At 43.2% G+C, this 23,127-nt stretch overlaps 2 protein-coding genes across 6 annotated transcripts in view; one reads left to right on the top strand and one right to left on the bottom strand.

Moving 5' to 3' along the window:
• XRCC6 (X-ray repair cross complementing 6) overlaps positions 1-22,071 on the bottom strand; it is a 29,124-nt gene extending 7,053 nt beyond the window's left edge. For 2 of the 4 annotated variants that reach the window (XM_083462598.1, XM_083462601.1), the window contains exons 1-6: positions 5,253-5,271; positions 4,766-4,859; positions 3,486-3,598; positions 1,861-1,999; positions 957-1,211; positions 34-217 (exon numbers count right to left, since the gene is read on the bottom strand). In XM_083462598.1, coding sequence (XP_083318724.1) covers positions 34-217; positions 957-1,211; positions 1,861-1,999; positions 3,486-3,598; positions 4,766-4,844 — 770 coding nt within the window. In that variant the 5' untranslated portion in view covers positions 4,845-4,859; positions 5,253-5,271. Of the gene's footprint in view, positions 1-33; positions 218-956; positions 1,212-1,860; positions 2,000-3,485; positions 3,599-4,765; positions 4,860-5,252; positions 5,272-6,732; positions 6,866-21,920 lie in introns of those variants that run through there. The other 2 variants (XM_083462599.1, XM_083462600.1) reach the window with 2 other exon arrangements.
• DESI1 (desumoylating isopeptidase 1) lies at positions 8,299-19,728 on the top strand. 2 transcript variants are annotated; one of them, XM_083462622.1, is made up of 6 exons: positions 8,299-8,431; positions 10,753-11,748; positions 12,188-12,257; positions 13,545-13,654; positions 14,666-14,788; positions 16,682-19,728. In XM_083462622.1, exons 2-6 carry the CDS (start codon positions 11,684-11,686, stop codon positions 16,773-16,775), a joined length of 462 nt encoding a protein of 153 aa, XP_083318748.1. In that variant the 5' UTR covers positions 8,299-8,431; positions 10,753-11,683; the 3' UTR covers positions 16,776-19,728. The 2 variants fall into 2 exon arrangements, with proteins under 2 accessions (XP_083318748.1, XP_083318747.1); XM_083462621.1 differs by having other exon boundaries at positions 8,310-8,431; positions 11,727-11,748.
• Positions 22,072-23,127: the final 1,056 nt, after the last annotated feature.

Below are 23,127 nucleotides of genomic sequence, written 5' to 3'. Positions count from 1 at the left end.
GGAGGAGAATTTAATTTTTTTCTCAATACACACCTGGCTAAAGCTCGCTTCCTGGTCTCTTTTGCTCGTACTTTCTTCCTGAGGTCTTCTAGCTTTCCAGACTCATCAAAATGGACTCCCAAGTCCTCATCTTCTGCTGTATTAATTATATCCCTGTAGAACAAGGAGATATCAAACCCCCCAGGCTTCTTCAAGTGCATTAAGTCAAGGTAGATACCTGGAGTGAAAACAGAATTGGAGCAATATAGATTACCAATTTCCTAGAATGTTAAAGGTTTTCATTTTGCAAAAGAGTTTAAACAGCCCCAGAACGAAGCACAGGGGTCAGGGAAGGAACAAGAAGCATGTGTGCCGCCTTGATTGAGAGGGCCCTGGCTGCGTGACATCAGTGTGCCATGCACGTGACATCATTGTACTCTGCGGTGTGTGCACATGATGTTGACCACCCAAAAAATATGGAGGGGGAGCACCCCTCTGATTTGGGATTTGAGGGGCCCTTGGTCCTCACAGCTCCACATACTTGGCACCCAGGGCATAAAGCAAAGAGTATGGAGTTCATACTAGCAAGGGTTAATGTACACCAACGTTCTCCATTAGCCTGCTTTCAAATTCAGCCACCAATCACGTTCTGCACTATGCTAAACAGCTTAAAAGAAGTTTGAGTGCACAAGCAAGTTCCAATACCCACTCATGCCATAAAGCTTTCAAATGGGTGACTTTGGCCTAGTCACTATCTCTTAAGAGTCAGACTAACCTAACTCACAGAGTTGTAAGAATACAGGAGGGTGGGACAGAACCACACATGCCTCCATCAATTTCTTGAAAGAAAAGTGGGAGAAAAATGTAATAAATGATTGTGCCCTAAGATTACTTATAACAAATAGCATTGGGAACCAGTTTTGCGAACACTATTTAGTTCGCTAAGAGGCAGCACCATTTTAGTTTGAAGTACTGACCTGTCTCTCGGAGGTCAGCGGCTTTGGTCCTAGCAAATTTGGCATTCACACTGTCTTGACCATGAGGGTTATCTTCATTGGTGAACAGCATGATCCTTTTGTGGCTCATCTTGAGGCGGACATCACTGAAGAGATTCGAGCAAACCCAGAATGCCTCACCTAGTGAGTAGTCAGCATTATGGCCAAAGGATTTGTGGAAGAGCGCTCTCCCTTGCTCTCCAATGTACTTGGCCAGCTCTAACACTCGTTTTGCCCCTAAAAAAAAAAAGAACAGAAAATGAATGATGACAGTTCAGTGTTGTCCTACAAAACACAAAGAGCACTACTCTTTTAAGCCATCATATGCCAGAATTTGCAAATCTTTCAGTAGTTTGTCTACGATGTTTCTCGTTCAACTTATGAGATCAAATGTTCTGTAGAGCAGTTCTGTGTGCAACAAGGACTACTGCCTTTTCTTAGTTGCTAATGAAACTTGGCTCAAAACTGGAACAGGCCTGAAACTGCAAGTTTGGCTAAGTGAAGCCTGAGGAGCATCAGAGATGAATGAAGTATCTAACTTCAACATTTGGTGATAGAACTTATCCACACACAAAAAATTGAGTATTTTGGAAGAAAGAACAAAATACTACAACACAATGACTTCACTACAGACTGAACTCTGAAATGGACAGTACCTTAGATTGCCATAGGGAAGAGGTTTTCCTCCAGTTGTGACATTTATCAAGTTGTGGCTATTATCAAGTATTTACAAAGCATCAACACTGGCAGAATTTAAGTATTTTAAAAGCATCAACCCTAAGCATTGTGCAAAATAAAACAGTGGGCCACCTCTGCTACTCAAAGTACCATGCCTCATTCCTGTATTCTTGTTTCACATTTACACCTCATATTATTATATGTTTACCTGGATTGTCCAAATCCTGAAGAACATAAATGTGTTTAAAATCCACAGAATTCTTATGTTGCTCAGTACCATAAAACACAACACCAAGAAGGTCCCGGTCATGGCTGATGATCTTGTTTTTGTACACATTCTTAATGCACTGGTAAAAAAAAGTTCAAGTGAGATGGGAAAAGAGAGGAAAAGGACCATTGAAGAAAACAGCATTTACACATCAAAGATGGTATTAAAACATATAGAAATACTTCCAAGACTGCCACAGTGCTTTAAGACATTTACCCCCTAACTCCACAGGACATTTATAGATGAGAGAATCTAGATGTTCAACACTGAATTAGCCCATCTAGCACAGTGCTGTCTACACTGACTGGTAGTGACTCTCCAAAGTTTCATAGCAGTCTTTCTCAGCACTTCCGGGAGGTGCCATAAATTTAGCTGTGGCCCTTTTAGATGCAAAGCATGTGTTCCACCACTGAGCAATGGCCTTCCGCTTCATTCTATCTTGTTGGTATTCTCAGAATTGTGCTGGACTGTAATCCTACACACACTTACATGGAAGCAAGGCAACTGGACACAGGTGGGCCTCACTCCTGAAGCAATACATGCAAGATTTCATTTCTTTTCATTTTTTTGGTCTCACACTTTGATTTTTGCAGAACCAAGGTCCATCCATTTTTTAAGCAGGGCTGGCTAAACTGTTTGGGCCTAAGGGCTGCATTCATCCACAGTCAACCCTCCAGAGAGCTGCTTACCAGTAGTGGGTGTAGCCATCCACATTCTCACAACTGCAAACTCATAGTCCACACCTCAGCTGATCACTGCAGATCAGCTAAAAGGAGGCGGGGTATAATTCCCTCTGCACTGTTGAAATAATCATTCTGATTCATGGGGAGTGGGTGGTTTGCATCCTCCATCAGAGCACTAGGCTGGGCAGAGTTTGAATCCTCTCTGCTCATCCTAGAACTGTTCTACTTTATTTATTTTTCCCCCTTTTGCCACTACCACCAGAATTGTTGGGGGTTTTGGCGAACACAGCAGCAACTAACATTTAGAATGTATAATAAACTGGCAAAGACAGTAGGAAAGGGGAGAATCAGCAACTTCTAGAAGTGTTTCTTTTGCAAACTCAGGAATGGAGAGGGGTTTTCAAAACTGCGTAAAATTGTGCCAAATAGCACTCAGGAAAGTGCCCCAGTACCACTACATACAGAACTCAGGAACTATGCTTAGACTAAAGTATGTATTTTTTTATTGTAGCATAGCATGGGACAATGCAACTGCCTGCTTTTCAAGTGTTTAAACTCTCCCATAGATGAAGACAGAAGACAACCATTTCCAGAGAATGTTGCTCTGCTCCCAGATTTGGTTTTTAATTTTAAGAACACAACTTTCATCTAAATTTCTATAAACTGAAAAGAATTTAAGAGAAAAGTAGAACTCAGCATTACTTTGTTCTCTCTGCATAAAATACCTTTCATTATCCTAAGAAAATTGGAATAATATGGCAACTGCCAAAACATAAAACAGAACTGACAGCTAGTTCTATCAGGTTATACTACAAACAACACATTTAAGGAACTTTCAAAACATACAATATGTAATATTAAATTTCTGAAGGGTCATCTTACCTCCATTGTCATATCAAAAGGAGTCAAATCACCATTATCATAGGAATCAAACATGGCTTTTGAGGCATCCACTAAGAAAACCAAGGTATCCCGACCTGAATATTTATATTCTCCTACGGAGAAAAAAATGTCAAACCCTGTATGCAAATCATTCTCATTTCACTCAATTCTTGTACTTCATTATGTTGCCTTATTACAACTCACACATTCTTTAGACTATGCACAATTAAACTTGGTCTTATGTAGAAGAAAGGGTATGCATTTGTACAGCCATGATGGGCTAAGAGAAGACTGCTTTTTCTCAATAGGCTGCCTGCACCACGACTCATCATGCCTTTCACTGGTATTGCAGTGGTCAGTGTGTTTGTCTTACCAAGAAACTGCATAAAGCAGCCCACTCTAAGAGCATGTAAAGTGACACCAGCCTTTTGCAGACAGTGCTCTCATGCTTTCACCTACCTCTGTATCACAAAGGCTAAGCCAGGGGTCTGCAACCCGCGGCTCCGGAGCCGCATGTGGCTCTTTTACACCTTTGCTGCGGCTCCGGGGCGGATACTAGCGAGGGGAGGAGGCGCATTGTGCACCCCGACACTCCCCACTGTGGCGGGCGCTGTACTGGCTGTGATGTCGCATGGGGGCGGTGCGTGCGTTAGTCACCTTCCCGCCCGCTGTCAGATCGGACATTAAGGTAAGAAACAATATATGCAGTGTTATATTTGTTTTAAATGTTGCAATGGTTTTGCGGCTCCCAGTTGTTTTTTTCTTCGGAAACGGGTCCAAGTGGCTCTTTTTGTCTTAAAGGTTGCAGACCCCTGGGCTAAGCACTTGCCTTCTTAAAAAAGCAAAACCAACCCGGGTTTCTTAGCATCCTGCACCGGTAGCAAAATGTTATAAGTATGCCACAAAGTGTTTCACATATATAAATGCCAGTTAAACTACTGGCTCAGCTGTACTGGTTTCCAGATATTGATGTGCTAGATTAGCTGCAAGCTAAAATAGCTTTAACTCATCTATAATAAATAATTAGCCCACACAAGCCTATAGACCCATGGTTCCCAATACACGCCCCACAGGGGGGCAATTTGATTTTTAAGGAGGGCAATTCGAGAATGAGTTATTAACAGTGAATGGCCTTTTAGGCTTCCTCCACGTGAATAGGAATTCACTTTTTAAATAATAAGAATTATATTTCACAGGGGCTGGGATCAGGATTTTACAGATGCGTAGGTGGGGCATGGCCAAAAAAAGGTTGGGAACCACTGCTTTAGACCAATTCTTACCAATTGTTTCAACATCTTCATTTTGTTCCTCTTCTTCTTCACCTTCCTCATTTTTGTAGTATGATAGCCAGTCTGCCATGGCTTTCACGTTGTGCTAAGGAGAATGAACAAAGAAGGTATATATACTATATTACATGTTCTTCCAGGCATCCCCTAAAATCATGACTTTGAAAGGATAAACAGTAGGTGGGAGAAGAGGAATGCTGTTGCTTTTTTCAAGTTGGCAGTCTTACACAGCTGCTTTTCAGCAAACACAAAAAAAGTCCGCAGGCTGTTCATGTATTTCCCACACATAACACTTTGGCCCTGTCTGGCATCCCCAAACCCCATCTCGTACCACAATGGCTCTCTCAACAGCAGCCCATGGAATAAAATGAGCTACGAATGGAGTATGATTACATCTGTGTCAAATTTACAGTTAAAATACAACACTACATAACAGCACTACAGCAGGGAGGTAATTTGAAGCTTGAAAAATGTCACTTACCTATCAGTAAATAAGTGGTCTGCCATAGAGAGAGAGAAAAGGAAGAAAATTCAAGTAAGCTCTGTTGTATTCATTTAGCCAGCACATTAATCTTTACAGTGGCATGGTAAGAAACTGGCATATTGAAAATAAATCAGACATGTGTGAAGAATCACAACTATTATTTTAAGGCAGTTTTAGACTCTTCACATTGTTAAATACAATGACAGTTGTGGGGAGGGGGACTCAGGAGAAACATATTGTTGCACACTACTCCAATCTCCAAGCAGAGTGAGATCCCAGTGGTTTCAGATGCTATGCTCAGGGTTAATGTTTCCTTTTGGAAATGAGGCACAGAGGAGATTGTGGTGTCTTTATGATATATGCTTTATTTACACATATATACAGTGGTACCTTGGTTCCCAAACTCAATCCATTCTGGAAGTACGTTTGACTTCCAAACCGTTCGCAAACCAAGGCACAGCTTCTGATTGGCTGATTGGCCCCAGAAATAATGCTGACAGCCGAAGTGATCATTCAGCTTCCAAAAAACATTCACAAACCGGAACACTTACTTCCGGGTTTGCAAGGTTTGCGAGCCGATTTGTTCGGGAGCCAAGCCATTTGGTGGTACCTCGGGTTAAGCACTTAATTTGTTCCGGAGGTCCGTTCTTAACCTGAAACTGTTCTTAACCTGAAGCACCACTTTAGCTAATGGGGCCTCCCGCTGCCGCTGCGCCTCTGGAGCACAATTTCTGTTCTCATCCTGAAGCAAAGTTCTTAACCCGAGGTACTATTTCTGGGTTAGCGGAGTCTGTAACATGAAGCGTATGTAACCCGAGGTACCACTGTATAACCAGAGCCTACAATGGAGGGGTTCACTGCATTAACACCCCCAGAGGTTATTGTTTCTCCCATAACTATATCCTTGGTTTCTAGCAGAAATCAGCAATGGCTTTCTCCCTGCCTTTTCCATCCTGCAACCTTTTTTTCCTCTAGGTCACAACACAGCCAACTCCCAACTCTGGCTTTTGTCCTTCTAACTCACTGAGAGCTGGAGGAAGCTCCCCCACCCATTTGGCCTCTGGCACAGAGCCTCCTCTCCATTGCTTTCTTAATGGCTCATCACCTTTCCTTTGTTCTCTTAACAGCCCTTCACCCAGGCAATTTCCTCAGGAGGAAGCTGGCCTGCCTTCTATTTCAATCCTTGCTGGATCCAGGAGTTCAGGAGGCTAGATTAAAATCGGACACCTACTGGATCCAGGAATTTAGGGAAATCTGGCATCCCCAAACACGTGGCAATATGCACGTGTGTGTGTGAACAAGACCTGGGGCCCTACTGTAGGCAGAAATCAGAGAATAAGGAGCTTCCTTAGCTCCCGCAAAGCAGTCCGTTCCCAACCCACGGCCACTAAGTGTACCAGCTCGGGGGCGGCGCCCCCCTCAGACGTGGAAAGGCTGCACCGCAGCAGCAGCCAGCAGGCGCGAAAACTGCAGTTACCTGAGTTCCCCCGAGCGCCTGTTTTCGTCCCCGACACCTTACTAAACCCGGAATCTGTCAGTCACGCTTAATCCCCACCCCTAACAGCGCAGTTGTCCAATGGGGAGGGGAAAGCAGGCTGCGCCTTATCCCAAACGTGCCCGCCATAGCCCTGCGATCAATACTCACCATAGACTTTAAAAAGTAGAGATTCACACTGACTTCTCAACTTCGGGCTCCTTTACAGCTTGTTCTCCTCCCCCTCCCCCCACCTACTTAAGATTGCATATAGTCATTCAAAATAAAATGATTGTTTCGGGGAGTTTCGCTTAGCTGAGACTGGGAAGCAGCGAACCACCCACAAAACCAAAAGTAGCAGCAAAGGCGAGTGTCCTGCCCTTTCCAATATGTCTCTTAGGAGCGGGATCCTATCCCTATCTACCCACGGTTAAGTCCTATTGAGTTCAGTGGGACCTACTCGCGGGTAAGTGTGCATCAGATTGCAGCCTAAAAGTTTTAAAACATTTTAAAACGCAATGCTTGCAGCGTGCAAGGCTTCTAGTGCAACTTGAGCGCCGAATTTGAGCTGAAAGGGCAAAACTTACTCTTCCTGTAGCTTGAAAGGTGTCTTGCATGAGAATTTTCTGAATGAAAAACTAAGCCTTCTAAAATCCGCTAACTTGCAATAATCCTGACGGTTTTTGTTTTTAGATTTTGTCCGCTGTATATTGCTTTAACTTAAGCCGCTTGGAGACCTGATGGTGAAAAGCTGGGGTATAATTTATCTGTAAAGAAAGGAAGAATAGCAAGCAGTGAAGGGCCACAAACCACTCTTCCAGACCCAGCGGGCCCTCCCAATATGCAACATGAAATGTAACGGCCTACTTGGCAATTAACTCTAAAAAGCAACAACACCACATCGTAATACGAAATAAATGAGAAAGAACAGGAATCCTACACTTATTCATTGTTTTCCGTGGACTGTGCTCCTGGGGAGAGGGGAAAAGAGCCTAAAGGAACCAGGAATATCCTTGTTCAGACAATGGAATTCGATACTCTCATCTTTCCTATTTCTATGGAACGGTTGGCAGCCTCAAGTTCGCTCGGAGGTCCTTTACGACTCAGTTACATATTCAAGTCATGCCCCCTGCCCACTCCTGCGTTGAATAACCCCGCCCACCAGTCACTATGCAACCTGTTACTGCTCGGGAATGGCTATACGCTCCGCCCTTCTCCCCGCCTCCTACCCAATCGCCCCGAAGAACTCTGGTCACATTGTCCTCGTCGATGCCCGCCCACATGGAACCAAACCACGCTCGCCCCCTGGCCCCGCCCCCGGCTGCCTAGCGCCCTTCCCTCACAGAGGCGCCGTGACTGGCAACCTGGATTCGCCTTGTGGGGGCGGCGCATGCGTGCGGCGAACGTTCCCTTCCCCGCTGCCCTCCTCCCATCTCCTCTGTCCCCTTCTGTCAGTTGGCTGTCACCCGCCGCAGGAGCAGGAGCCGGGCCGGCTGGGCTCCCCGCTTTCCCGGCCCCCCGCCCACTAACCACCGTTACCACTGGCCTCGGTCAAGAGCTTCCATCCCCGTCGCCCCCTCCGTCCTCTTTCTGTCGCCCTCCGCCAATGCCATGGACTCGCCCCCGATGCTGCACCCGGTGAAGCTCTACGTTTACGACCTGTCCAAGGGCATGGCTCGACGCCTCAGCCCCATCATGCTCGGTGAGAGGAGCCCCGGGGGGGATGGAGAGACGACCCCGTCCGTCGCCTCGGTATCTGTCAAATGATGCCTGGGGTGGGGGGAGAGGAAGCCTTTGCCCTCGTATTATTGGGGAAGGGGGTGGCTCAAATGGGAGGGGGGAGGGGACGGGCAGGGGTCCTACAGCCGGGGAGTGGGGAGGAAGTTGATGTGGGTTTTGATCCTTAACCGCCGTCTGTGTTATGTACATTAACGGGCGCCCTCCTCCTCCTCCCCCGCCCCCCGCACACATAGGTTACGTAAGAGGCTTCTTCGGGGCTTGGAGGGTGACCCGAAGGAACAGGGAAAGTGGTAATTTTACAGTACCTGTTCGCAATCCGAACAACTTTCTCTGTTTTCTCGTCCCAAAGGGGAGGTAGAGGGCTGGATGCACAACTCAAAGGTGGAGGGTAGACAGGGGTTACGTTAAGGAACAGCAGCAACTATACCCTTTCAACGTATCAGGGATGATATGCTGTACAGGATCTGCACTCACTTCCAGCGTACACTCCCCGCCCCCAGTAGTACGAATCACACTTGTCTTGTCCGTGTGCGGTAGTGGAGACAAAGTCTGCCCTGCCTCTAGGCTAAAGAATTGGTATACGGTATTTGTTTCCCCAACATAGTAACTGTCTGAATATTCATTAGGTCCATAAGCATGGAAACCTTTTGTTGCAGAAGTACTATCCATGCACATTTTTGTCTTAATTCATGGAGGAGAAAGCTAGCAGAGGAAGTAAGGACTATTCTTAGTATTGCACAGAACAGTTAGGAGTTTGTGTCTGGATGAAAGGGCTGCTGGTCTAAATCATTTACTTCCTGGTATTAAGTAGTTCTAGATGCTTAGTCATAACAGATCTAACAAGCCTAGAGTACTTTAACTACTTTGCTATAAGTAGTGCTTTTTATATAGTTTAACTAAGAAAAGAATATAGGAGCAAAGCATTGGACTGGGTTATATAGTGTTTGAGAATATACTTCTTTTATCACATTCTTAGCTCTCCCTTCTATTTTTTCCTTAAATTTCTATCTCTGATAGTTGTCCAGGGCACCAAACACCAAAGCAGTAAAACAATAGTTAAAAATAAACTAAAAACATATTTAAAACACTTAGAAACATGTAAAGCATACCTACACGGCTAGTAATTGCAAAGTTACAAAGAACAGTATTTTTAAGCCATCAAATGCCTGAGTAAACAGGAATGGTTTTAAAGTCCTCCTGAATGTTAGCAGTGAGGGAAACAGGCAAAACACATCAGGGAGGGCATTTCATAAAGGGGAAACACCCACCCAAAAGGCTGTGTCATGGGTCATTCCCAACAAGGCAGCACCATCTTCAAGGGCAGCCCCACATTGCAGGAAGTCAGCAGAGCATGGACAACTGAATCCAGGCTATCCAGGAACAGCCATAACTTGTGAACCAACTGGGCATATGCATTCATAGACAAAGAAGCCACTTGAGACTCCAGTGACAAGTTAAGAGTCCAGGAGTTCTCCCAGGCTATGAACTTGTGCCTTCAGGGAGAGTGCAGCCCCTCACAGAACTAGTTGTCCACCTAGTTTTTGGAGACAGAAACCACTCACCCCACAGTACCTCCATCTTATCATGATTCAGCCTCGGTTTATTGACCCCCAACACTACCCAGACACAAGTGTCCAACATTTCTAGAGAGAATTCCTGGACACTTTCAGGAACAACCTGAGGAATATCACACAACCTGAAAGTAGAGTATGATTGCTTTTTGATATTAAAGTAGGGGTATGCAAAGTTACCAGAAATTACTCCTTCAGACATGTGCCTGTATGCAGAGGAAGGCTCACATACAAAAAGCAACATACGTATTTTATACTTTTCTGAACATAACATTGTCCTGCAATTCCATTACAAAATTTACCGGTATATTTCACTGCAAAAGTTCTGTTCGACAATAGGTCTGTCATGAGTTATGAGAGACAGAGGAGTTAAAGGACAACATTACAGAGATAAAAGCTTTTCATTTATACATACAGACTAGAAGTTTAGAATAATAGTTTGCATCCTAAAATGAGTTAACTTAATGAAGCTCATTGAAGGAAATCTCTACATCTGAGTTTGCACTGTCACTATGAGCAAGGAAAGTTTCACAACAGATTTAGCCTGCATGGAATATAAGTACCTCCCACACTGAACTCTATTCTACTTAAGGCTGGGCTTTTGCTTTTATACTGCAGACTTAGGCAAGTTATTCTGCATTCTTTCCCAAGAAACAGGGGAAGTATATTTGTATGTGATAAATACACTAATTCCTTTTTCCAATAAATCTAGATTAAAAGGAGCCACTAGGTAACTGAATGAGAACTGATTCACACAGATAAGTGATTCCAATTTAATTTATACTGGTTTCAGCTATCTCTGTCTCTACCATCAAGCCAGTACAAGTATCCTAAATCTAAATTGGCAGCCTCATGTGTGTTGACGCTTACTATGAAGTGCACAGGCACAGGATTGAAGCCTCAGCAATATGTAGGGAATTGGGCAGGGGGGAATATTACTAGGATTTTCTCAGGTTAGAATTTTTTAAAAATGTACTTTCACTGTTATATTCAAACCTGATGTATTTTGAAGGTTAATATTAAAGATACAGAAACTCCAAACTGCATGGTCAGAAGTGAATACAAAAAAGAGAGGAATAAATACTTTGTCGACTTACATGATTTGTACTATAAGAAAGGTTGACATTTATAATAAATCATCATGATAGAGTTTTACGCATTATACTTCACAGCCTACCCAGGTCCCACCCATTTCTCTAGTAATTGTCATTCTAAATGGAAGTGAGAAGAACCACCTTTCAGAAGTTTACAAAAAGTTGCTCTGCCTGGTTATCTGGACATTCATATGCACTGCAGGCCAGTAACTGTTTGCAAGCCTGGCAAATCTGTAGTCCAATACATTAGATATAGGACCTTTTGCATTATGTCTCATCTTCTGAGCTGTTTGTAAAGTAAAACATGTTGCTTTCAAAAATTAGCACTTTGTCCTATTCAGAAAGTCTGAATTCTTCCCCTGTAATCATAAAACCCAAGGATTAGGGCACAAACTATTCCTAATTCCATCAAATACCAACTTTAGGGTGGGAGAGAACACTATTTTTCCTGCTTTTTCTTTTAGAAAGGCACTGTTATGAGTTTACGTGTGAGTGTATTCTAGGGAAATGTGAATTGATAGCCATGGAAGGCGAGTAACAGATTGCAGCATGCAAACTGAGTTGCTGATGGTGCTTTTCTTTTTATATGCAGGTAAGCAGTTGGATGGCATTTGGTGAGTAGCTAGACTTAAAATTAATTGATGTTTTCATAGCATAAAACATTTCCACAATTATGTACTTCACAAACTATTTCATGAGTGTTCGGGAAAGTAGCAACACCAAATTAGGCCGTGTTATTAGGTGCTTTGCATGGTCCTTTCAATGCTGGATGGTGGTGCCTCACTTTTTGGAGTAAGGGCTCATTCACATGCTTTCTAGGCATTTTGATTAGAGACTCATTAATTATTTTCACAATTTGTAAGGATAGAAAATGCTGTCTGAAATTAGGTAAGGATCTGTTTTTTTTGTTTTTCAGTAGTCTTCCTAAACAGATTGATATAGGACTATATGAGGCTAGAGGCTGCAGGTAACTTTTAGTCTTGGTTATGTTTAATCTCTGGTGTATCTCACTACATAAATGTTTCTACCTGTCTTGTTTGCCACCCCCTTCAGGCACACTTCCATAGTTGTTCACAGGGATGAGTTCTTCTATGGTAGTGGTGGGATCGCCAGTTGTCCACCTGTAAGTCTTGGAACTTCTTTTCTATACCTACTTTTTCCTCTCTTATTTTTCCCATATTTTTCTTTTGTTGATCTGTTTCTGTATCCCATTCAGAAAAATAGCAAGTAACTGGAATATTTAGTGCATTATGGCCAGCTCTCGAACATCCAGTACATCATGCTCTAAAGCAGGGGTGGGGAAGCTCTAGCTCACAGGCTCCTCAGTTGGCCTGAGATGCAATTTCAGCCAAGACACACCCACTTGCCAAACACCTGGTCATATAGGACGTCAGGTGTTGGGTAGGTAAAGATGGGGCTTCAACAAAAGGGACTAGCAGGCACTGCTGAACAACCTTTTTCACAGCGCTTCCCAGGCGTCCAACAGTCAGTTGATTGGCAGAACTTCAGAAATGTGGTTCAAGGTACTTTGCAAGCCCAGTACTTAGCACATGGAAATCACTCCACAAGGGGCAGCACAAGCTTCCTTTGGAAAGAAAAAATAAATGCGCCATTTTTAAAAGGAGCATTTATTTTATTTCCAAAGGAAGTTGTATTCAAAGCACTTCAAACAGCCTTTGCTGCAGAGGAGATGGTCCAGTTTTAGGAGCATTTCCCTCTCTGCAGAGACTTCAAAGGGACTCCCTCTAATCAAAAATCAGCTGACTGTTAGTTAGAAGGAGCTTATTTCAAGGTGCTCCCAGTGCCAATCATTGGCACTGAAGAGATATATTGAAAAGAGGCTGTTCTAACCGTTGATCAGCTAATCATTTTTTACAGCAACTTTTTTAACTTTGACATGTGTCAGTCACCTGAAGTCTTTATTATGTCAGGTGATTGACAGGTAGATGTCCCAACCCACCTATTAAAGTTGGTCCATGATTGGGGGAAGATAAGTATCTAGGCCATTAGCAGGATCCAGTTCCCTACCCCCGCTCTAAACCATTTATTCAATCAAACTTGGTGTAATTTTAATGTATAGTAAAACTGAAATGCTTTCCTTGCATAGCTGATACTGAGGTCCTAAGTTCCCCTTAATCCACAATTTTTAAAGCTGATTTGTAGGCAACAGAGTAGGAATCAAATTTGGTTTATCTTTTTCCTTCTGTTCACCACCTCCCAACTGAGTATGTACAAGAGTCCTACTGGAACTTGACTGCTATAAGCTCTTACTAGTGTTTTGGGAAATATGGTAATTGATGTATGCAATTGGGGGGGAAATGCAGAAATATTTCAGCATTATATATTCCCCATAGGAGGCTGGTAAATTGTACTTGGTGTCTGAATATCTTCCTGCATATACACTTCACAGGGTGGGACTCTGCTTGGGCCCCCAGACTCTATTGTAGACCTGGGATGCTCAGAAGTTTCAGAAGAGCTGTTCTTGGAATATTTGTCCTCATTGGGTGAATCTATATTCCGGTGAGAGAATGCTGCTTTGTTTCTATTCTAATATTCTGGTGACTGCATGTAATTCCTGTTGATAGGGATGCCCATGCCACTTCCTGCCAAGCTGCTTCACTATTGAGTTATGGTTAGATTAATATAGAATTGTGTCATAATCTTAGAATGGTAAGCGAGTTCTAAATAGTTTCTGTACTTCAATACACAACTGAGATGTACTTCAATACACAACTGCATGTAGATTGAAGTCCCAACACTCTTTGTGTATTAAAACGTGATTTGGAGAAGAAAGGATTTTTAGTGGAGAAGCAGTTGGGGGATGGAACGCTTAACTCATTTCCTGCTTGTAGCCTTTCCATTCCAGATTCCCAAATAGGCAAATATACATTTGGAAGCGCTGTGGCGCTGTGGGTAAACCCTCAGCGCCTAGGACTTGCCGATCACATGGTCGGCGGTTCAAATCCCCACGGCGGGGTGAGCTCCCGTCATTCGGTCCCAGCTCCTGCCCACCTAGCAGTTCGAAAGCACCCTTAAGTGCAAGTAGATAAATAGGTACCGCTTTATAGCGGGAAGGTAAACGGCGTTTCCGTGTGCTGCTCTGGTGCCGGTTCGCCAGAGCAGCTTCGTCACGCTGGCCATGTGACCCGGAAGTGTCTGCGGACAGCGCTGGCTCCCGGCCTCTAGAGTGAGATGAGCGCACAACCCTAGAGTCTGTCAAGACTGGCCCATACGGGCAGGGGAACCTTTACCTACATTTGGAAGCAAATGAAGAGAGGCCAATTTCGTGTGAAGTTGCAAGCAGGAAACAAGTTAAATATCACCTCTAGCTTTTCCATTTGACATTCCCCCTGCATAGCTGCTCTTAACACAGGTCTGAGTGTTATGGGGTGAATTAGCTTTACACACACACACACACACACACACACACACACACACACACATTCCTGTAATCCCTCTGAAAGAGGTCAGTCTTGCTATATTCATTCATTATTATTATTCTTTCTGAACTTCTTTTTCTTGGGGTCACAGAGGAGAGGCTTATAACCTTTTTGACCATAACTGCAATACATTCAGCAATGAAGTGGCACAATTCTTGACAGGGAGGAAGATCCCTTCCTACATCACTGACCTTCCATCTGAAGTTCTTGCAACGTAAGTAGAGTCCTCTTTTTTATTACATCCATATTATTGATGCCAAATTTAACAGCCATGGCTTTTCAGGAATACTGAGGACATGGCACAGATTTTACTAACTTGGAATACAGATATACCTTTCAGACTGACTTGCAACCAAATGACACTAAGATCTAAACTATGATAAACACCATTTTCCAAAAAAGTAGTCTGCAACTGATAGCAGTTATGCAGGGCCCCATTCCAGAACATGTTCCCGATCAATATTGGGGGTCTGTGTTGGTTTCCTCCATGGCTTCTATTTGCCCCTGGAGGTGATGTTTGCAATAAACAGCACTTTCAGGGACGGTTATTTGTCACAGGAAACCAGGGCAGGGCCCTAATCTGGTTGAGGTCCTTGTGGCTGCTTTTTCATCAAAATAAAAGTGGCTGGTTTAAGCATGCTTCTAAAAAGCATGTTTATTGTAACATGTTGTTTAAGCCTAAAAGGGGTACTGTTTCATCTCAGTTAATGTAATTCTCTAAAGAGCCATCACAACTTTTAGGACTTTGGCTACTTTATAAAACAAACAAGTTGTGGGGGCAGGTGGCAGAGAAACAATAGTAGGAGATCTTACCAAAGTTATTTTTGAAGTGACTTACTCAAAAAGCTGTGGAAACATAGCGGTGGCTGGAGATGAACCTTGGACTTCTTTGGACATGAAACTTGTTGGAACATGTGGTTGTTAGTTGCATTAGTTAAGAGTATTGTCAGTTTTCAGTACTGTCTATCTTTGGGCTGGACTAGCTCACGAGCATTACAAGCATTGCATTGCTTTGAAAAGTATATCTGTAGAGGGTTCAGTGGGTTACGCACCCTGCTATGTGTCTAAAAAAAGGTAAAGGGACCCCTGACCATTAGGTCCAGTCATGACCGACTCTGGGGTTGCGGTGCTCGTCTCACTTTATTGGCTGAGGGAGCCGGCATACAGCTTCCGGGTCATGTGGCCAGCATGACTAAGCCGCTTCTGGCGAACCAGAGCAGTGCACGGAAACGCCATTTACCTTCCCGCCAGAGTGGTACCTATTTATCTACTTGCACTTTGACGTGCTTTTGAACTGCTAGGTTGGCAGGAGCAGGGACTGAGCAACGGGAGCTCACCCCGTTGCGGGGATTCAAACCACCAACCTTCTGATCGGCAAGTCCTAGGCTCTGTGGTTTAACCCACAGCGCCACCCGCGTCCCCGTTATGTATCTAGGCTCATCTAAAACATAGCCATGGAAAGTAGATGCAGCATGCAGTTTGAAACAAATATTCCACAATATGGCTTGCAATATGGGAGAATGCTGGAACACAATTCTCAGCATATTACATTGCCAGCTGTGGCCTAAATGGAGAGGTGCAACACCCCATACCTATTGCAGTGGAGACTGGGGCATAACTTTAGGCTCACAGGCACCTGACACCACAGCAACATGCAGCTTATGTTCTATGCTTCAACAGCCAATACTACACTGCAAGCAACCCTGGGGCTCTGCAGTTTGGGATGGCAACATGTTTTTGAGTAATGCACACCAACCCAGACATTTCTGCCGCTACAACCAAGAGGCACAGATGGTCCACCCCCTGCCCTAAAGGTGGACTTGACAAAGATTTGCTTCTGTGCCGCTGTACTTCTAGGTGTTACAGGTGAGACCTGTGCTGATCTCCTTTACACTCCATCTGCTTTGCCGATGGATGAAATAGTGGCATGGGCTCGGCTCAGCTCATGTATCGTTTTATAGGAACATCCTTAGTAGTTTGCCTTCATTCTTCTCTATAAGCAGCTTTGTTTTTAATTTTAGTTGAGAACCCGTTTGTGTTCAGAGTGCTTGGAAAACTTAAATTCTCTCTTCACCAACCATCCCTTATGTTTTTCTTGTGGCTTCAGACCTTTTGGACAAGCTCTACGGCCTCTCCTCGACTCTATTCAGATCCAGCCACCTGGAGGAAATAATTTCAGCAGGCATAATGGACAGAGCTAGCATACCTGGTGGAAAGTGCCTCAATTCACCACGGCATTTACTTTTTAAACTCCAGTCTACCAGATTCCTATCTTATCATTCATGCCAGCGTTAACAGCAAGATGGTGCGCCAGACTTTCCAGGGAGAGCATTTACTGGATTGCATGTGATACAATGCTACCGGGGAAAAATGGTCATAAAGTCAAATAGCATATTTACTTACTAAATTTGTTTTTGTCTTGGTTATGTTTGGGTGCGTTTGAAATATCCCTTGCTGAGAAAGTGGAGATTAGGAAACCCATTGCACAACTTAAGTAATGCGAGTGGCACCGAGTATGCTAGTCTAAGCCATTCCTCGCAAGACTTGCTTATTTTCATTACCCTTGTTACAGTGTATTTCTGGCAGAAATAACCCAAAAGGTGTGAGTCTTGCAACACTGAAGTTCCTAATACTCAGTGCTAAGCTTGAATGTTCTTTTAATTCTTTTGTAGGAGGGGATAAGCTAAAAACAGTCATTGTAAACTAATTTCTGTCTTAATTTGCTAATATAGGTTAGTTCCTTTATGGCAGTAATCTCTACGGTAAACTACTGAATGGATTTCTAATTCTGGGTAGGAGTGACTGCAAGACATTCAAGTCTTGCAATACCTAAACTTGACTGGAGACTGTGTATGTTCTTTCCACTGTCAGGTGAGATCGTTTTTAGCCCTATGTGAAGAAAAATGTGTTAGAATTGGGATCTCACCTCCTCAGCAGTCTGCCCATGTTAAACAGAAAAGTATGTAAACAGAAAAGTCTGTTTGATTACATACCTTCTATCACAATTATTTCTTTAAGGTAAGACACAGGCTGTTAATTGCTAAATAATAGCTGCTCTGGAATGAAGTCCAAAACCAGTATTATCACCCACTATTTAAGGAAGAGAGAGCTTGGTTCTCAAACTAGACATGTCTTAAGAACATGATTGAAAAATATTTGCTTGGACTGACCATGTCATGTTTGTTCAGTGGTTAGGAACTTTTCCCACACCATGGTCTCAATCTGGATCAGGAGTCCCTGCAGCTGCTTTTGCAAACAAAGAGACACAGTCGGTCTAAGTACATTTCTGAACCATCTGCTTAAAAGTCACATATAGTCCAAAACATCATGTCTTCCAGATTTTTTAAAGATTATATTTGGAGGGTCATCTATTCAGGAACAGAAGCAAAAGGATCATTCTTTCCCCTCCTTTTCTCTTCCCTCTCAAGAGCATTTTCAAGGAAGCATTATGGAACAATAGCTGCTACCATTTGAAAATGCCCTGTCTGCCTAATAAAGGCCTTCTCCAAATTCAGCATGATCAATTCATTATTGAATACCAATTAACTCTGAAAGGGCTATGTCCTTTTTTAAACAATAGGCTGATTCCCCCCCCCCCATAAATTAATGCTCCTGAAAGATGCACAGTGGAAAGCTATAATTTTCTGTTCATACATGGCAGGAACAGGGGGACTCTGTTAATGCTCAGTCATAATATTCACATGTACCCTAAAATACAGCAGTATTCAATAATTTGTTAATCTAAAATACAACCCTAAACAAGCAGCTAGATTACCATTTGGGAAGATGGTGTGTATGCCTTTAGGTTGAGGCAGCAGGAAAGGCTACTCTCTTGCCCCATGCCACCACCATTCATCTCTTCTCTGGTATGAAATTCTTCCAATGGCAGGCAGTAAAGGAAGGGATGAAGAGAGTGGTGAAGGAATTGGGTAACCTCCTCTGCTGCTTCAGAACCTTTGGACAAGATCTCCAGATTGCCACCTGGCAACCTCATGTTTTCTGCTGGTAGCATTTAAAACCCGTTTTGATGGCCATTTCTATGTGTGAAGTAGGGTAGCAGTAAATTTGGTCCTGAATGTTCTTTCAATAGATCATCTTCTGCTTGTAAAAACACACTTGTCTCCCCTCATTTATTGCAGTGGATGGGGGTTTGTGGTAGGAGAGAAGAACAGCAAGTCTAGTAACCATTAAAAAACCATCCTGCTGAAGGTTGCCAGAGCACTGAACAACTCTATGCTTAAGTTTTTTTCTTCCATTTCTACAACCACAACCAAAGCTTATTTATTTCCTACTTGAGTCCATAGAGTTCAATGGAACATACTTTGTAGTAAGCATGTTTTAGGTTTTCACCTTGAGAAATGCCAGCAGTTCGTTTTTACCTTTGTGTATCATAAGCATTCCTTCTATTCTATTCCTTCCTACATGCCTTTCTCCAGCTGACTGGTGCATCTGGCCAGATGGAGAAGTGGAATAAGTCCTGGAACTTACTTGACCACTCTTCCAAGCACTTTCCTTCCCACAATTTCAGGAATGTGCAGTGTGATCTGGTGTATGTTTACTCAGAAGTAAGTCCCACTGATTTCAATGGGCCTTACTCCCAAGCAAGTACATATAGGATTGCAGCTTTGGACATCTACACTGGGACCGAAAGTAGTTGATGCCTCTTGCATTATGGAACCTAATTTGTCCCCCGCTGCTGTTTCCAGTAAAGAGATGAGCCTGTTTCTGTTCTGTAATGTGTGTGGGCTCTTTCTTCACTTGTGTGCAATAATGATTAGAGCCTCTGCATCTAGGGAAGTTCTAGAAGAAGCTGCATTTTAGGACATAAATTATCCAGTTGTATCTTCTACCCCCTACCAGTTAACATGGCTGAGTATGGATATTCCATAGTCAAGGGCTTGTTTTAAAACGATTAGACAGGACAGCCATGTTCACACGCAGCATTCCACTCAGTCCCATGTATTTATAAAAAATGAAACATGTATATGTGTGTAAATGGATAGATACACTTGCAGCCTAAACTGGCTGACAGTGGGCAGGGGAACCTGAATCCGCTCTTGTATGAGAGCAGAGTCTTGGTCCAAGTGATGGATCTGTCATTTCTGGGGATTCCGTTTTGCCATTTTATAATTAAAATAAAGCCTTTGCCAGAAATGAGTGTGGTCTCTTTCGTTTTTTTGTTTTATCATCACTGTTCTTGTTTACCTTGATAGATAATAGTCTGGAATGGTACTGTATTATACAAGTCATAGCATTTATTATATTATTAATTATTAAACCCCGTCACCCTGAGGTCCCAGGGTGGGTTGCTGTATTAAAAACATCATTAAAAACAAATCAAACGAACAGTTTAGGGAAAAGAGCAGGGGTAGAGTCTACTACTCCTGTCATCCCTGGCCATTGGACATACCATCTGGGACTGATGAGATTATCTAGGCCTTCTTAATAGGAAGATGCTTGTCTGGAAAGGGGGCCTCAGAAGCCTGAGGTAGAAAAAAATTCCACGACTCAGAAGGTAGCTATAGCTCCTAATCATTTCCCATCATTCGCAGAAGAGGAACAATTAGAATGAATTATTAGAATGAATTAAGATTATGACTGACCAGGAGATGAAGGTAATATTAGCAATAAAATTGTCACAACTATGACGGCTTATAAAACCCCAGCTAGGTAGAATGTCAACTCATTTCTTACAATACATTACCATTAGGTGGCACTAGCAGGTGACTGTTCTTAGTTCTTCAGACCTTTAACATACAGTGGTACCTCGGGTTAAGTACTTAATTCGTTCCGGAGGTCCGTACTTAACCTGAAACTGTTCTTAACCTGAAACACCACTTTAGCTAATGGGGCCTCCTGCTGCCGCCGCACCGCCGGAGCACAATTTCTGTTCTCATCCTGAAGCAAAGTTCTTAACCCGAGGTATTATTTCTGGGTTAGCGGAGTCTGTAACCTGAAGCGTATGTAACCTGAAGTGTATGTAACCCGAGGTACCACTGTATTGGGCCTTAAACTAGAAGTTACACATGTTTGCATGGGAACATACTTTATTCCTACTTTTAATTAGGAAAAGTAGCTTCAGAAGGGAATGATTTTCAGTGGACAAGGAGTGTGGGTGGCTGGCACGCCATCTATGGGGAGCGAGGCCCCCCAAAAAATTCAATGAGGGGGCCGGGCCCCCTCAATATTCCGCAGTCAGGCCCCATTGGGCCCTCCCACAGCTGCAACGGGCTTTGTCGGGCCCTCCCATGGCTGCAACTAGGCCCCATCAGCCCTTTCGGAGGGTGCGCCAGGCCCCATTGGGCCTCCTCCCACCATGTGACATCACGTGCACCACACACATGATGTCACACACACGCACTGGGCTCCCCCAATGTCGGGCAGAACCCGGCACACCTGGTGGGTGGTTAAACCTTTCCACAGATGCCCTTTTCCTACTGCCACAACACCCTCCAGCCTACTATCTGCTTACACCAGAAGTAGCTAATGTGTGAACCCCCGACTCACATTGGGCTACAACTCACATCATCCCTGACATGCTAGCTGGAGCTAATGGGAGTTTAACAAGCTTTGGAGGGCCAAAAGTTTCCCATCCCACTGGGCCGCTGATTCCATTTCTGTCCTGCTTGTAGGCAAGAGACTAGAAGGACTGGTCCCTCAAATGGTTTAATCTAATCAAACTAAATTTACCCACCGTACATACTTTAGGCAGACAGAACTGAACATCACCTGCATATTGATGTTCTTTCTCAGTGGCTTCATATAGATTTTTAAATAGCACAGAATCTTGTGAGGCCCACAGCAAAATGCTATGCAGTTCCCCAGAACTGCCTTTTGGTACCAGACACAAATGGAAACAGAAACACTGCACCATTGTGCCTCCTACTGCTAATTCATATGGCTACTTCAGGAGGATACAATGATAAATGAAATCTAAACCCACTGAGAAGTTCAGCAGAATCAACAATTGCATTCCCTCTGTCTCTCTCCCTGAATAGGGATTATCAGGAAAACCAGACCTGAAACCTGCTTGAAATAAGTCTAAAATCAGTTTCCTCCAAGAGTCCTAGAATCATATATGGTCAACACCCAAAAAGGGGGGTATTAGTGACCATAATTTGTGATAATTATTAACTTCCTCAAGGTTAGAGAGGTTTTTTAAAGGAATGGTGGGGCTACTGCTTCCCTCAAGCGGTATTAGCTTGTTGCTTTTCCTCTGAAGCCCAAAGCTCATTTCCACTGCCACTGGCATTTGTATTGCCTAAAGTTAGCTTCTCCCAGATAATACCAGCCCATATTATGATCTCTGGTCTCAGCAGGAGGTGCAAATCAAATATCAAACTCACCTCTCAGCTTCTGTTCTCTCTTGAACATCAGAGAATTATGGTTGTGATCAAAAGCAGGACGAAAACCGTATCGCCTTCATACATCCTTGCACAAGTTCAGCCTTGGTAAAGGTGGTAAAATGGGTGTGCATTTCTCTCTCCTAGGTTACAGAGGAGCAAAGGGAGCCTGACTTTCTCACTAAGCGCCTGTATAGTGTTGACGCATTCAGAATCACCCGGGACTGTGGCTGGCTTTTTGCCAAGCTCAGCTTCATTAAGGAGCTATAGCAAATATCCACAGAGAGAGTTATAATGGCCATGCTGCACCCTTTCCATATTTAGTAACTCTGAACTTGGTTCCTTAGTGCTCAGCCTTCGTTTCTCAGATATCTGTCAGAGTGAGATTCCTTAGGCAAAAAAAAAAAAAAAAAGTTATGTGGGGAAAAATAGGGGTATCCCAAAAACTTTCAGCACCCATAACAAAGTACAGTTCCTAGGATTCTTTGAGGGAAGACAAAATTGTTAAAGTGGTATCACAGTACTTTAACTTTATGCTGCGTATATGGCCTGGCAATAAAAATAGAATAAAAGTAAAGAGCTAACAATTTGCTGGCCTCTCATGAAACTCAAGGTCTGCTGCTTAAAATAGATGGTTCACAATGCCTAGTGGTCCAGTTTTGCCTATGGCCCATACTTGTTTTAAAAAATTCTCTTATTTATTCAAATTTGGTATTTTCTTAACACACATACTTCAGATAAATTTTAAATAGTTCCTTAATGGACACAGTTTCCTGATGAAGTGCTATCACTAGATCTTTGAACTGAAATGTCTGCTTAATTTTGAATTTTTAGTAATTCTGTTCCTGCACCCACACATGGGATGCCTTTGCGCTATAATCATTCTAAGAACTTCCCACTTGCAGCACTGCAGACTGAGTGGCTGCCTTTGGTCAGGCCACCAGTTGGAAGCAAGTCAAGCCTCAATTCCCTTCTGTAAAATAAATGGGAAAGATAAAACTGAGCTTAGCCAATCTAGTATTTAAAAAAAAACAACAACCATACAGAGCAGCACTAAAAGGTATGTAGCAGAAACAGATAAAGGGGGACCTGTTTTTATTTATTTCATAAAACTGATATACTGCTTGATTGTAGAAAACCTCAAAGTAGTTAACAAAAAGTTTTTGTGGACTAACACCTGTTTAGAAACCCTGCTGCAATTCACAGCTCG

The sequence above is a fragment of the Podarcis liolepis genome (assembly GCF_965112155.1).
Source record: "Podarcis liolepis genome assembly, chromosome: 10".
NCBI lineage: Eukaryota > Metazoa > Chordata > Lepidosauria > Squamata > Lacertidae > Podarcis > Podarcis liolepis.
The sequence above is the reverse complement of the archived record's forward strand: the minus strand, read 5'-3'. Positions and strand labels throughout refer to the sequence as shown.